Raw genomic sequence first — 15,980 nt, 5'->3', positions numbered from 1 at the left:
AAAAGAAACAGAATGTAAAACAAATAATAAACTACAAAAAGACAAAACAAAATAAAGATGAATAGTAAATATCATTAGATAAAAACACTTGTGTCCATCTGGTAATTGATAAAGTACAAGTACACATTTGAGGTATTTCATACTTACTGGAACTTGCTGGACGAACTTGTTCTCCACATCGACGGAAGGCTAAATCTAAAGAGAGCAACATCTACTCAAACAGTTCTTTGATCTGCCTGTTCTCTGAATTCATTGTGGGCTATGGTTGGTTGTGGAAAAAATGTGGTCTCCACATTTCTGATGTATCCAACTAGAATTCTACAACTCTAGTGCTTAGTGCAGCAATCCACAGCTACTAAAAAAAGAAGTCCTCAGAAATTCATATTCAGATTTCAGACTCATTCAAGGAATCTGATACCCATGAACTGGATGAGATTCTTGCATTTTAATCTTGGCAGCAGTATGCAACACTTTTTGTGCAGTGCTTTGTAGTTTTTATTTCAGAGGGGAATGCCAGTAACTAAGTGTAGTGAAATTCATTGTAGGCAGCCTGTAATGAATCTTGGAAGCTATAGCTATGACTTCCTGGTGAGAGTCACTATTCTTTCCTGGGAGGGTAATTTAAATGTGTGACTGGATTTTTTTCTGAAATTTGGCTCATCAGATTTTGTCTAGAAACAAGACAGACACCTGCTACAAAACAGTTCCCTTTATGATGATTTCAAGTTTATGATGGCCTAGCAGATGTGCTAGCTAATTAAATTTAATTGCTCTTGTTTACTTAATAAGAATTGTTTATTAATGGCACTAATTATCTCTTTCACTTCAGCAGCAGCCAATTTACCAGGCATACTAATATCTTGCTCACAGTTTCCAAAAAACTCTTCTAACTATTCTTGAGTCTGACTCAATACAACTTTACTGCTCAGATATTATATATGCCTACACCTACATAGATACTTCAAAAGCCAACATATGGTGGTTAATTCATGAAGCATTTCTGCAACTCTTGCAAGATGGTCGAATCAACCCATAACAAATCTACCAGCATGCTTCAGATTTGTTTCAGTGTCTTCCTTTAATCTGACCTGGTAGGGATCTAAAATACTTGAGTAGCACTCAAGAATGGGTCACATTAATGTTCTATATGTGGCCTCCTTTATAAATGAATGACATTTCCTAAAATTCTTCCAGTAAACTAAAATCAACCATCTGCCTTCCCATCAACTATCCTTACATGCTCAATCCATATTATATCACGTTACACCAGATATTTAATTGATATGACTGTGTCAAGAAGCACACTACTAATGCTGGATTCGAACATTACAGGACTGTTTTTGCCACTGGCCACTGGTGTAAGTATTCCAAGTCAAGATAAATCCAATGAATGCTGAAAGCACAAACAGTTCAACAACAAGGAAATCTTCTAAATCACTGTATACTTTTGATAAAAATGCGAAGTTGGAACTAATACAGTTCAGGAAACACAGTTCTCTTTAACACCAGTACCGATATGTCTCCTGAGTACCGTCAGAAGTCCTCAGATACAACTGAAAAGGAAATGTCTGTACTCTCTTGAGCACCTGACCAATGTCCACAATTTACTCAAACAGAAAATGACATGAAAATATCTGGGCTATCTGAAGTCCCCCAATCCTCTCAACATCAGTTCCCAGATAAACTTTTAATATATCTTCCATGCCCTTACATCTATAATTGAACAAAAGGGACATTCTAAATCACATTTAAATGCTGATTTTAATGACACCAAACACTATATATTCACTGTATCTAATTTCTCATAAAACTTACATGAATTTGAGTTATTCTGTTACCATGTATTATTTTTGTCTTAGAATTCCTTACATAAATGCTTTCCACTTTTCACTGACAAACACTGTCAATCATCTTTTGACTTGCTAAGACAGCTGACTGAAAACAAAAAGGGGAACAACCAGTCTAATGCTGCCTGTGCCAACATTTCATAACATTACATAGGTGGTTGGTGTCGACTAGAGCCAACAGTACACCTAATGAATCTTTTGAAATCAATTCAAGACAAGCTGATGTGCTGGTGACTGTCCCTTATGTGGTGCTTAACACATATGCAAACTGTAGCCTGTATAACTAATACACACTACCAGCTTTCCACCTTCAGGCAGTGAAATCGTGCGATCATCTGGAGTATCTGAGGACACAATGATGTCCCTTTGAAAACCATTTTAAAAACACGTTCTGTGTAATCACCCCACCACCCTGAATTCTTTACAGACGAATGGAAAAACTAGTAGAAGCCGACCTCGGGGAAGATCAGTTTGGATTCCGTAGAAATATTGGAACACATGAGGCAATACTGACCCTACGACTTATCTTAGAAGCTAGATTAAGGAAAGGCAAACCTACATTCCTAGCATTTGTAGACTTAGAGAAATCTTTTGACAATGTTGACTGGAATACTCTCTTTCAAATTCTGAAGGTGGCAGGGGTAAAATACAGGGAGCGAAAAGCTATTTACAATTTGTACAGAAACCAGATGGCAGTTATAAGAGTCGAGGGACATGAAAGGGAATCAGTGGTTGGGAAGGGAGTGAGACAGGGTTGTAGCCTCTCCACCATGTTGTTCAATCTGTATATTGAGCAAGCAGTAAAGGAAACAAAATAAAAATTCGGAGTAGGTATTAAAATCCATGGAGAATAAATAAAAACTTTAAGGTTCGCCGATGACATGGTAATTCTGTCAGAGACAGCAGAGGACTTGGAAGAGCAGTTGAATGGAATGGATAGTGTCTTGAAAGGAGGATATAAGATGTACATCAACATAAGCAAATCAAGGATAATGGAATGTAGTCGAATTAAGTCGGGTGATGCTGAGGGAATTAGATTAGGAAATGAGACACTTAAAGTAGTAAAGGAGCTCTGCTATTTGGGGAGCAAAATAACTGATGATGATCGAAGTAGAGAGGATATAAAATGTAGACTGGCAATGGCAAGGAAAGCATTTCTGAAGAAGAAAAATTTGTTAACATCGAGTATAGATTTAAGTGTCAGGAAGTCGTTTCTGAAAGTATTTGTATGGAGTGTAGCCATGTATGGAAGTGAAACATGGACGATAAATACTTTGGACAAGAAGAGAATAGAAGCTTTCGAAATGTGGTGCTACAGAAGAATGCTGAAGATTAGATGGGTAGATAACATAACTAATGAGGAAGTATTGAATAGGATTGGGGAGAAGAGAAGTTTGTGGCACAACTTGACTAGAAGAAGGGATCAGTTGGTAGGACATGTTCTGAGGCATCAAGGGATCACCAGTTTAGTATTGGAGGGCACCGTGGAGGGTAAAAATCGTAGAGGGAGACCAAGAGATGAATACACTAAGCAGATTCAGAAGGATGTAGGTTGCAGTAGGTACTGGGAGATGAAGAAGCTTGCACAGGATAGAGTAGCATGGAGAGCTGCATCAAACCAGTCTCAGGACTGAAGACCACAACAACAACACCCTGCAGCATTTAAGAATTACTTTTCTGTTTGGTTGCAATACAGCAAGCTTCGCAAATAATAATGCCTGCTGTGTCCCCAAGTTCTTGAAGTAAAACGTATGACAAGTGACAGTGGGCCTTTGTAGTGCATTTAAGATACATGTCCCATTTCTTTAGAATGTAAGGAGTGAATAATAAGATAAGCATTTTAGTTCAGGGCACTCCTAAAAAGTGTGACCTGCTTGGCAGGGACAAATGAAACAATGTCTTCTTTAAGGGGCACTTTATAGCAAGCATCTCATTGGCCCCTGTGATGCCATGAAACTGTTTGACAAAGCAGCCTTCTAACCTGGTCTGCCTCCAACCTGAAACTCACAAATGCCCCATCTTGAACAGTATTAATTGAAGATGAATCCTTGCCACCCCAGCTAGCCCTGGGCTTCCTGCAGGGCATTAGAAATGCTTGACAATATGCCACACTGAGCAACCTGTCATGCATTCCCTGCTCCTGCCCATGCATGGTACAAAGCACCGATGTTGCTCCTTTTGTCAGCCCCCCTTTTGTCAGCTCCCTAGATACCTAGTTTATGCTGACATCTACTTGTCTTGTCAAGCATAGTCACACCTCAGACAGAGCTAGTGCATAGTCATACTTCAGACAGAGCTAGCAAATTCTGGTGATTTCCTGAGCTTTCCTTTATCATTCATTTTTCAATGCAGCCTCTGCTTATCCTGAAACTCAATTGCATTATAGTTCTATTTTTGTACTCCAGAACTTTTTATCTCTATGTTTTCTCTGGCTGTTGATCTGAGGGTATATGTGATGTTAATAGTCAGTGTTATGACTGGAAATTGTATGATTATTTATATATAACTTTGTACTTCTTTCAGGAAAACCATGAATACCTCATTCGAATTTTTGCAAAGAATGAAGTTGGTCCTAGTGAGCCTTTGGAATCAGAGGAGCCATTTAAAATGCTGAGGCCAACAGGTAAAGTAGCCCACAGAAATTATGGCATTCAGTTCAAGATTAAAGATGAATTTTCAAGATATAGCATTCTGTTTGAAAGCAGTCTGTGCTGATGATTTCCGATCGAGAGTCTTTAAAATAAAGAATGAGAATTTTATATTATTTGTATGCAGTAAAAAGCTTTGTATTTACTTTCCTTCCAATAAGAACATGTGCAACAGCTGACTGCTTTTCACTGAATGCAATTTGATAAATAAAGCACTCCAAATTTGAACCACAAATATCATTTCTTCTGAACAATATAATTAAAATATAACAACTGAGTTGACCAATCTGCAGATTTATGCAACTTGTTGATTTTTCAAGCCATCTGTCATATTACAGTACATTTCCATGCTTCTTCAGTCTGTATTGTATATCACCAATGCTGGTACTGTACTCAAATAATCCCCATGTCTTCCCTCTTAGCTTCTTCTGGTATCCTTGTGATGTTGGGCTCTGTCTGACTAAAGCTTACATTCGTAATCTTTCAAGCTTTCCCCTGTAGCTTCTCAGAAGGTTTGTTAGGATCCCAATGTTCAAGATTATTTTGTTTTTAAGTGATGGAATTGGTCCCTTTATTGGAAAAGTGTCTACTTGTAATAGTGGAACAAAAGTCTAGTAATACCCTATGCATGTAGCATTGCAACACATCTTAATTTTTTGTGTATGCTATGTCTTTCTACAGAAATTGACCAGCAAGAACTCGATAAGCTGGAAACGACAGCACCGACACTTAGTTTCAGTACTGAAACCACCACATCCTGGATGAAAGAAGCAGGCATGGATGCTGACATCCGATCATACGCAAGAGGTTCATTATTAAGAAGGGATGAATATTTCTTCCGTATTTGGTACTATGCCCGACAGTTGTTTAAGTGATGTGGTGTAAGGAATCAATTGTGAAGACAAAGACAAATAGTGTGTAAAGTGTATACGAAGTCGTAAGTAGAGTTGTTGAGCGTATCTGTGCTTAAGGCACTGATAAAACAATAGAACTATTTATTTTTTTACCTTTTGTAAAGCAATTTTGTACTGAATTTTATATGAAGGCTTGGAAGCAGCACTGTGGGCAAGCACTCTACTATCTTGCTTCCTGATTTCCATCAATGAAATAAAAAAAGTACCCTGTGCAAAGCAAAGCAGGGGGCACTGATAGAGAGTAGAACTTGCACCTGTTGCTTCTGGCTGACTGATTCAAGGACCAAGACTGTTGCTTTGTATTTCTTGCATATTCAGTAAATATGTAAATAAGGAGGCAGAGGAACTGTACATTACTACAAATGTTAATAATAATAATTTATTGAAATGAGGATGTAAATGTTTATGGACATAAAATGTAATTCTTATAGGTTTTTCATATGTATGTAATTTTTATGGACACTGTACTACACAACAAAACAAGTCTGAGAAGTGGGTCTGCTGAAGCAGGACATTTCTGCTGTGACTTAATAAGTGTGTAAGTAATACAGTGTATTATGCTGTGATATACTCTTGTGTATCATTCAGTTTTGAATTATGTGATTTCAAATGTGTAATTGTGTTCAATTGGCTGCAAGTATTTTTTACCTCTTTTAATATCACTGTCTATTTCAACTGCAGTTGTAATAACTGCTTACAAAGTAGTCTGTAATCATTTGGTTCAAGTAAGCGTCACTTCACCAGTAACTTAAAGGAGACAAAATATAGGTGCAACGACATGAATTTGTTACTGGTAAGAGTCAGCTTACAGAGCAAATGATACTTCATGAAAGAATCATATTAAAATATATATATTTTTAAAGTTTGAATAATTTGTTTGCTGTTTTTTTTAACCTTTCAGTACAGTGATATATTGTTGTTTCCTTCCTTTTTGTTGACACACCAGGTATATCAGAAATTACTTCCTCATTTTGAAGATAAACTGAAGTCCAGTGAGACGGGGAATACAAAAAACACTTTTGTGCATCGAATAAGCACATATGATGCTGTCCAGGTTGGAATATCAACAGTTTTATGAAAAGGACAGATTGCTACTTTGCGTAAAAATGACACATTGAGTCGCAGACAGGCTCAGTGAAAAGACTGTTATTTTGCTGAGCTTTCAGCCAAAGCCTTCTTCAGAAAAGGAAGCATACACACACACATACACACACACACACACACACACAAACAATCCTCATGCACACATGACCTCTATCTCTGGCCATTCCAGAGTATGAGGGTGCTTGTTTGTCTAAACATGTGTGTTTCCCTTTCTGAAGAAGGCTTTGGCCAAAAGCTCAATTTTTATTGCTCTGTTTATTGTGCTTGTCTGCAGCTCAATATATCATCTGTATGGTGAGAGCAATCTATCATTTTTATAATATTCTACGAATGATCCTGTCTTTTTCAGTCACTTTTAAGGGTAACATCACCAGTCATTGGCTGTTACTTATGACTTGCTGTTGAACGTTTCATTCCTGTATCTTCTAAAACTTGGTAATCAGTTTGAAGCTCAGCATACTATTAGCTATTACACCTGGTAGGTATGTAAGGAAACTGACCACTGCCTAGTAAGTAGGAGACCCAGGTTCGAATTCCAGTTCAGCTCAAATTTTCAATTTTTCCCATTGATTTAAATCAATGTCCATTCACAGCAGTAATTCCTTTGTGTCTTAATTCATAATGGCTGCTGGATCAAAGTTATGTCTATTCTTATGGACATGTCTGAAAGAACAGACAAAACACACACACACACACACACACACACACACACACAGATATATAAAACATCACTTGTGTTATGCATATTTATATAGTCATCAAAGTATCACACCCAGGCTAAATTTGTACAGAAAATAAGTCACTCAAAAAAGGAGCATCCTAATTACATACACAACTTTAAAAATGGCAGCTCCACAGATACATGAAAGGCAAGTACAAATGAAATACTCATATCAGAAAAATTGCATTAGACCTACGTAAAGAATTTTTAAATTGCAACCTTCCCAGGTACTTGTTTTTGCTATATGCAAGCAACATGCTGTCTCTATTATTAGCTTCAAATTATCTTAACTTTATGGACCTCAGGCATGAAAAAATATGTCCTACAAATTTCATAAAGAAAGTATTATGTACCTTCATACAGACAATTCATAATTACATCCTCTCACACAAACGTTACAATACCAGAACATATCTCTGCCTACAACCTATAGCAACAAAATATTAATAATACAGCACTCAAAATTTACATTAGTATTCTAGTCACATTCTAAATAGCATCAAAAACATTTCATACACAGTGGAACAAAAATACAAAAATTGAAACTGATATTTGGCTGTAGAAAAAAATTGAAACTATTTGGAGGAATACTTTCTCAAGTACATATGTTCATGTAAAAAATCATCAACTGACTCATTAGGTGAGACTTTACTCTACAAAAATGAACTTACGCTAAATGAGGAAAAATACATTTTGTCGCAAAAAAGCATAAACAATTACATCACCTTAAATTTCAGATCTTCCGCAAATCTTTTGAAAAAATTCTTTTTAGTTGTTGGATAGAACAGACAGATGGTGTCACCACATGTTCTATCCAATAGTGTCCCCTTTCTCCAACCTCTCAACCCCTTCATGTCACCCTCATTGTGCACTGCAGCCCACTGGCTCTGGTGCCCATGTAGCACATGCCTAGCCCATTTATCTGCCACTCCTCCCTTCTCAGTTCCTCAATTATTCAAAAATTACATCGTGTTTGCTTTTCATTCCTGCAAGATCTTTTACCTATTTTCTAACCTATCACAAACAATTAATTAGTAATATATTTCTCTTAATGCATTAGTACTTGAAGCTATTAATGCAAAATATCTATACACAGAATTTGCTCCATGAATGATTTAAGTATTACATTAATCTGAAAACAGGATTCACAGCAGGATTCATTTCATTATCTGTTAAATAAATTAGAATTTTATTCAATTTCTTACTTGTGGTACCTTAAGTTAAATATGTTACTCCAATGTTATCTCAAATAGTACATGTAGTTTTTCACATCAAAAAAATGTATTTCCTTGTACATAGTTATATGTTATTGCTCATATCTACTGTCTTATAAAACTACTTCCTTACAACCTTGTTAACTATGGAAGTGTGTTTGCAAAATTGAACTTTCAGAGACACGGGGTTCCTACCAACTATCTCAACCTTCACCTTGTTACATAACATTACACATAGTCCCTACTATTACTTCATGAATTATGCCTAGAATAGAAAACAGTAGAAGATAATTACTTTTCTCTTACAATGTGTGGATAGGAGAGTTAGGAACTGGAGTGATCTAAAAAAAGAAGAGTAGAATCACCCAACTGGAAAAGCACTGTCCACCAAGTAATGTGTTCACTAAAATTCAGTGAACTTCTTACCTATTCATGGATTCACAGTTTATCAGACCGTATGATTCTCCATTTAGTTGCACAGTTTTATGTGAACTCCTACTTTCATTACTCATTCAACTGCAAATAAAGTACTCCACACAACAAAATCTTTAACATCTTACAAACATTATTCCATTGAGTACTGCACATGTGTTGAAAATGGCCTTCAGTATATTTACATTGAAAACTTTCTGTACACAGTTTACTTCATTGTCAACTTTGAAAATTTTGCATAGATTCAGTACTGGACGTTTAACTACAGTCACAGTTTTTTATTCTTTCTCTTCTTTCCTTGTTGTTGTTGTTGTGGTCTTCAGTCCTGAGACTGGTTTGAAGCAGCTCTCCATGCTACTCTCTCCTGTGCAAGCTGCTTCATCTCCCAGTAAGTACTGCAACCTACATCCTTCTGAATCTGCTTAGTGTATTCATCTCTTGGTCTCCCTCTACGATTTTTACCCTCCACACTGCCCTCCAATGCTAAATTTGTGATCCCTTGATGACTCAGAACATGTCCTACCAACTGGTCCCTTCTTCTTGTCACGTTGTGCCACAAACTCCTCTTCTCCCCAATTCTATTCAATACTCCTTTACTACTTTAAGTGTCTCATTTCGTAATCTAATTCCCTCAGCATCACCTGATTTAATTCGACTACATTCCATTATTCTCGTTTTGCTTTTGTTGATGTTCATCTTATATCCTCCTTTCAAGACAATGTACATTCCGTTCAACTGCTCTTCCAGGTCCGTTGCTGTATCTGACAGAATTACAATGTCATCGGCGAATCTCAAAGCTTTTATTTCTTCTCCATGGATTTTAATTCCTACTCTGAATTTTTCTTTTGTTTCCTTTACTGCTTGCTTAATATACAGATTGAATAACATCGGGGAGAGGCTACAACCCTGTCTCACTCCCTTCCCAAGCACTGCTTCCCTTTCATGTCCCTCGACTCTTATAACTGCCATCTGGTTTCTGTACAAATTGTAAATAGCCTTTTGCTCCCTGTATTTTACCCCTGCCACCTTTAGAATTTGAAAGAGAGTATTCCAGTCAACATTGTCAAAAGATTTCTCTAAGTCTACAAATGCTAGGACGTAGGTTTGCCTTTCCTTAATCTAGCTTCTAAAATAAGTCGTTGAGTCAGTATTGCCTCACGTGTTCCAATATTTCTACGGAATCCAAACTGATCTTCCCCGAGGTCGGCTTCTACCAGTTTTTCCATTCATCTGTAAAGAATTCGCGTTAGTATTTTGCAGCTGTGACTTATTAAACTGATAGTTTGGTAATTTTCACATCTGTCAACACCTGCTTTCTTTGGGATAGGAATTACTTTATTCTTCTTGAAGTCTGAGGGTATTTCACCTGTCACATACATCTTGCTCACCAGATGGTAGAGTGTTGTCAGGATTGGCTCTCCTAAGGTCGTCAGTAGTTCTGATCGAATGTTGTCCACTCCCGGGGCCTTGTTTCGACTCAGGTCTTTCAGTGCTCTGTCAAACTCATCACGCAGTATTGTAGCTCCCATTTCATCTTCATCTACATCCTCTTCCATTCTACATCTACATCTACATTTATACTCCGCAAGCCAGCCAACGGTGTGTGGCGGAGGGCACTTTACGTGCCACTGTCATTACCTCCCTTTTCTGTTCCAGTTGCGTATGGTTCGCGGGAAGAACGACTGTCTGAAAGCCTCCATGCGCGCTCGAGTCTCTCTAATTTTACATTCGTGATCTCCTCGGGAGGTATAAGTAGGGGGAAGCAATATATTCGATACCTCATCCAGAAACGCACCCTCTCGAAATCTGGCGAGCAAGCTACACCGCGATGCAGAGCGCCTCTCTTGCAGAGTCTGCCACTTGAGTTTGCTAAACATCTCCATAACGCTATCACGGTTACCAAATAACCCTGTGAAGAAACGCGCCGCTTTTCTTTGGATCTTCTCTATCTCCTCCGTCAACCCGATCTGGTACGGATCCCACACTGTTGAGCAATACTCAAGTATAGGTCGAACGAGTGTTTTGTAAGCCACTTCCTTTGTTGATGGACTACATTTTCTAAGGACTCTCCCAATGAATCTCAACCTGGTACCCGCCTTACCAACAATTAATTTTATATGATCATTCCACTTCAAATCGTTCCGCACGCATACTCCCAGATATTTTACAGAAGTAACTGCTACCAGTGTTTGTTCCGCTATTGTATAATCATACAATAAAGGATCCTTCTTTCTATGTATTCACAATACATTACATTTGTCTATGTTAAGGGTCAGTTGCCACTCCCTGCACCAAGTGCCTATCCGCTGCAGATCTTCCTGCATTTCGCTACAATTTTCTAATGCTGCAACTTCTCTGTATACTACAGCATCATCCGCGAAAAGCCGCATGGAACTTCCGACGCTATCTAATAGGTCATTTATATATATTGTGAAAAGCAAAGGTCCCATAACACTCCCCTGTGGCACGCCATAGGTTACTTTAACATCTGTAGACATCTCTCCATTGATAACAACATGCTGTGTTCTGTTTGCTAAAAACTCTTCAATCCAGCCACACAGCTGGTCTGATATTCCGTAGGCTCTTACTTTGTTTATCAGGCAACAGTGCGGAACTGTATCGAACACCTTCCGGAAGTCAAGGAAAATAGCATCTACCTGGGAGCCTGTATCTAGTATTTTCTGGGTCTCATGAACAAATAAAGCGAGTTGGGTCTCACATGATCGCTGTTTCCGGAAACCATGTTGATTCCTACAGAGTAGATTCTGGGTTTCCAAAAACGACATGATACTCGAGCAAAAAACATGTTCTAAAATTCTACAACAGATCGACGTCAGAGATATAGGTCTATAGTTTTGCGCATCTGCTCGACGACCCTTCTTGAAGACTGGGACTACCTGTGCTCTTTTCCAATCATTTGGAACCTTCCGTTCCTCTAGTGACTTGCGGTACACGGCTGTCAGAAGGGGGGCAAGTTCTTTCGCGTACTCTGTGTAGAAACGAATTGGTATCCCGTCAGGTCCAGTGGACTTTCCTCTGTTGAGTGATTCCAGTTTCTTTTCTATTCCTTGGACACTTATTTCGATGTCAGCCATTTTTTCGTTTGTGCGAGGATTTAGAGAAGGAACTGCAGTGCGGTCTTCCTCTGTGAAACAGCTTTGGAAAAAGGTGTTTAGTATTTCAGCTTTACGCGTGTCATCCTCTGTTTCAATGCCATCATCATCCTGGAGTGTCTGGATATGCTGTTTCGAGCCGCTTACTGATTTGACGTAAGACCAAAACTTCCTAGGATTTTCTGTTAAGTCGGTACATAGAATTTTACTTTCGAATTCACTGAACGCTTCACGCATAGCCCTCCTTACGCTAACTTTGACATCGTTTAGGTTCTGTTTGTCCGAGAGGTTTTGGCTGCGTTTAAACTTGGAGTGAAGCTCTCTTTGCTTTCGCAGTAGCTTCCTAACTTTGTTGTTGAACCACAGTGGGTTTTTCCCGTCCCTCACAGTTTTACTCGGCACGTACCTGTCTAAAATGCATTTTACAATTGCCTTAAACTTTTTCCATAAACACTCAATATTGTCAGTGTCGGAACAGAAATTTTCATTTTGATCTGTTAGGTAGTCTGAAATCTGCCTTCTATTACTCTTGCTAAACAGATAAACCTTCCTCCCTTTTTTTATATTCCTATTAACTTCCATATTCAGGGATGCTGCAACGGCCTTATGATCACTGATTCCCTGTTCTGCACTTACAGAGTCGAAAAGTTCGGGTCTGTTTGTTATCAGTAGGTCCAAGATGTTATCTCCACGAGTCGGTTCTCTGTTTAATTGCTCGAGGTAATTTTCGGATAGTGCACTCAGTATAATGTCACTCGATGCTCTGTCCCTACCACCCGTCCTAAACATCTGAGTGTCCCAGTCTATATCTGGTAAATTGAAATCTCGACGTAAGACTATAATATGCTGAGAAAATTTATGTGAAATGTATTCCAAATTTTCTCTCAGTTGTTCTGCAACTAATGCTGCTGAGTCGGGAGGTCGGTAAAAGGAGCCAATTATTAACCTAGCTTGGTTGTTGAGTGTAACCTCCACCCATAATAATTCACAGGAACTATCCACTTCTACTTCACTACAGGATAAACTACTACTAATAGCGACAAACACGCCACCACCGGTTGCATGCAATCTATCCTTTCTAAACACCGTCTGTACCTTTGTAAAAATTTCGGCTGAATTTATCTCTGGCTTCAGCCAACTTTCTGTACCTATAACGATTTCAGCTTCAGTGCTTTCTATCAGAACTTGAAGTTCCAGTACTTTACCAATGCAGCTTTGACAGTTTACAATTACAATACCAATTGCTGCCTGGTCCCCGCATGTCCTGACTTTGCCCCGAACCCTTTCAGGCTGTTGCCCTTTCTGTACTTGCCCGAGGCCATCTAACCTAAAAAACCGCCCAGTCCATGCCACACAACCCCTGCTACCCATGTAGCTGCTTGCTGCATGTAGTGGACTCCTGACCTATCCAGCGGAACCCGAAACCCGACCACCCTATGGCGCAAGTCGAGGAATCTGCAGCCCACACGGTCGCAGAACCGTCTCAGCCTCTGATTCAGACCCTCCACTCGGCTCTGTACCAAAGGTCCGCAGTCAGTACTGTCGACGATGCTGCAGATGGTGAGGTCTGCTTTCATCCCGCTAGCGAGACTGGCAGTCTTCACCAAATCAGATAGCCGCCGGAAGCCAGAGAGGATTTCCTCCAATCCATAGCGACACACATCATTGGTGCCGACATGAGCGACCACCTGCAGATGGGTGCACCCTGTACCCTTCATGGCATCCGGAAGGACCCTTTCCACATCTGGAATGACTCCTTTCCTGAGAATGTAAAAATTTTGTCACAACATTTTTACATCAGACTTTACTAACTGGATCTCATTAACATCATTGTTAACTGCTAATGGTTTAATCTTCTCAATTGTGGCACCAGTTTCTTTCTTCTTGCTCCTCTTCTTCTCCTCCTTCTTCTTCTTCCATTTCGAGGAGTGGGTGTTGGTCCAATACATAACCAAATAAATTTAACAAAATTGTCTCCATCTGTTCATTGACCGTCCTATATCCTATTTTCCAGCATGATTGAAATGTAACACTTGCATTGGCAGGTGTTCAGTTGGCTTCCTTTTGATATGGTCATACCATTTTTAGTAGTGCCTAATCTCTTCTGTCACTCTTGTTTTTAGGTCTAGTTGTTGTCTTATATCTTTGCTCCACACTCAATCTCTTAGTGTTAGTCCAGCATGTGACGTAAGAAACTTCATTTCAGGAGCTTCAATTCTTTAGTCATCTCCTTTTCTTGGGATCCATTTTTGCTACCATAGATAGGAGCAAGCTTAGCATGCATGTTTAATATAGTCTTAGTGTCATCCCTTTAGTGTCATTTATAGCATTATTCTAACACTGGACAACTTAAAGTGGTGAAGCATCTGTGTAAACTCCCACTTCTTTAACGATACGACTTACTTGAGATTGTCACCTGACTTTCCTTGCTGGTTATCTTGCTGCTGCAACCTCCTTTTCTCTTCTTCTCCAAAGTATATTCGCTAGGAACAGGAATTTCTCAATACTCTTTCTAGTTATAAAAATAAGCAGACATATGCAGTTTTTTTTGTTTCACTTAACGATGTATATTTAAACATCAAACTTTTACAAATCTCATTCTCCACATAAACAAACTCTGTCAAGTAAGTCTCCTCATGTATCCAGAGGTTAGAAACAAAGTTCATTTACACATAAGAGAAAGTTGGTTTAAAAAACCAAGTCCATTCTCATCCTAAATCTGAATACATGTCTTATCCTCTCCAAGTCCAAAATTAGCATTAATTAACAATATTTCAACAGTTCTTCTTCTTTTTCACTACAATAGTCAAAGTTATAAAACAGTACTGAATAACACAGAAGTTCCTTGAGTCTGCCGTGTTCTTTCATTAAACTTCCATGGCATGACCAACAAACACTTGTTGGTGCCGTTCGATCGCTGTGTCTACAGTCTTTTTACTATATGCTTAGGACCTGCACACACAGGCAGGTGACACAGAGTAGATAGGCTCTCTCACATTTATATTTAAAATATCATGTTTTTGAGACGGTCGAAGGCTGAGTGGTTCTATAATTTACGCGGAAATTCTCAAAACACTAAATATACCCCTCCTCAGATGTTATATACATAATCATCATGTACATTAATATCACACATAATAATAATTCACATATTAACAGTAGACATTGAGCGATTCTTTGATATCAAGACCTGACTATTCATTAGTGCTCCAGTAAGCCTGATTAGTATTTAGGAAACATGAGATTTTATTTTTATTTTCAATCATAAACTACAGGTGTTTGTGTCACTTGAGTAGTCTATTTTCTCTTTTCATCTTTAATACTACCTTTCCTAAGTATGTATTAATTCTAATATTTTATGTAGTTTGGAGGAACTCTGGGCAACGTGAAAGTGATACTTTCGACAATCGTTGCATATAGAATTCAAAGTTACCAGAATAATCCCTATAAAATGTGTGACTTCTGTCATGATACTATCCTTCTACCCTAGGAGCAGTACCTTTACCTTGCCTGTGGGTTTACCATATGAGTGCACTTCCTCTCTCTATTCTGGTAGGTACGCCTCTTTATACAACATCCCTATTCATTAGGCTACAGGTCGTCCTATCTTTATGTAGGTACGCCCGCCCTTTATATTCAGTAAATGCTGGGTACACCCCCCCTAATTCTTTCTGAGTAGGCCTCATAGTTCATTAACCCCATTATACATTCCTATGTATACTATAATTAAATATTTTCTGGTAAAGATAAAAAATCTATTCTACACTTAGCATTTACTTCTTAATACTTCATCTAATCCCTGGAGTCCTCCTCTACTTTTCAACTTCTATATGCTTAATAGATTCCATGTCTATATACTATTCTGTAGGTAATATGTTTACATACACTATTCAAGTCCCACTATCCTTCAAATCCTCAAATTATCAGAGTATTTGCTACACTGACTTTTCTGAAATAAACATCGTGAGTACTTCAGTTTTTTTATAT

The 15,980-nt window shown here is 38.5% G+C and overlaps 1 protein-coding gene across 1 annotated transcript in view; it reads left to right on the top strand.

The window, feature by feature from the left end:
• The window catches only part of LOC126260755 (titin), a 530,053-nt gene extending 523,772 nt beyond the window's left edge, over nucleotides 1–6,281 (top strand). The window contains exons 158-159 of the mRNA XM_049958094.1: nucleotides 4,371–4,470; nucleotides 5,177–6,281. Of these exons, the coding sequence (XP_049814051.1) occupies nucleotides 4,371–4,470; nucleotides 5,177–5,370 (294 nt within the window). The 3' untranslated portion in view covers nucleotides 5,371–6,281. The remainder of the gene's footprint in view (nucleotides 1–4,370; nucleotides 4,471–5,176) is intronic.
• Nucleotides 6,282–15,980: the final 9,699 nt, after the last annotated feature.

This window comes from Schistocerca nitens, chromosome 5 (genome assembly GCF_023898315.1).
Source record: "Schistocerca nitens isolate TAMUIC-IGC-003100 chromosome 5, iqSchNite1.1, whole genome shotgun sequence".
In the NCBI taxonomy this organism is placed as follows: domain Eukaryota; kingdom Metazoa; phylum Arthropoda; class Insecta; order Orthoptera; family Acrididae; genus Schistocerca; species Schistocerca nitens.
This window is presented reverse-complemented; position numbering and strand designations above follow the sequence as displayed.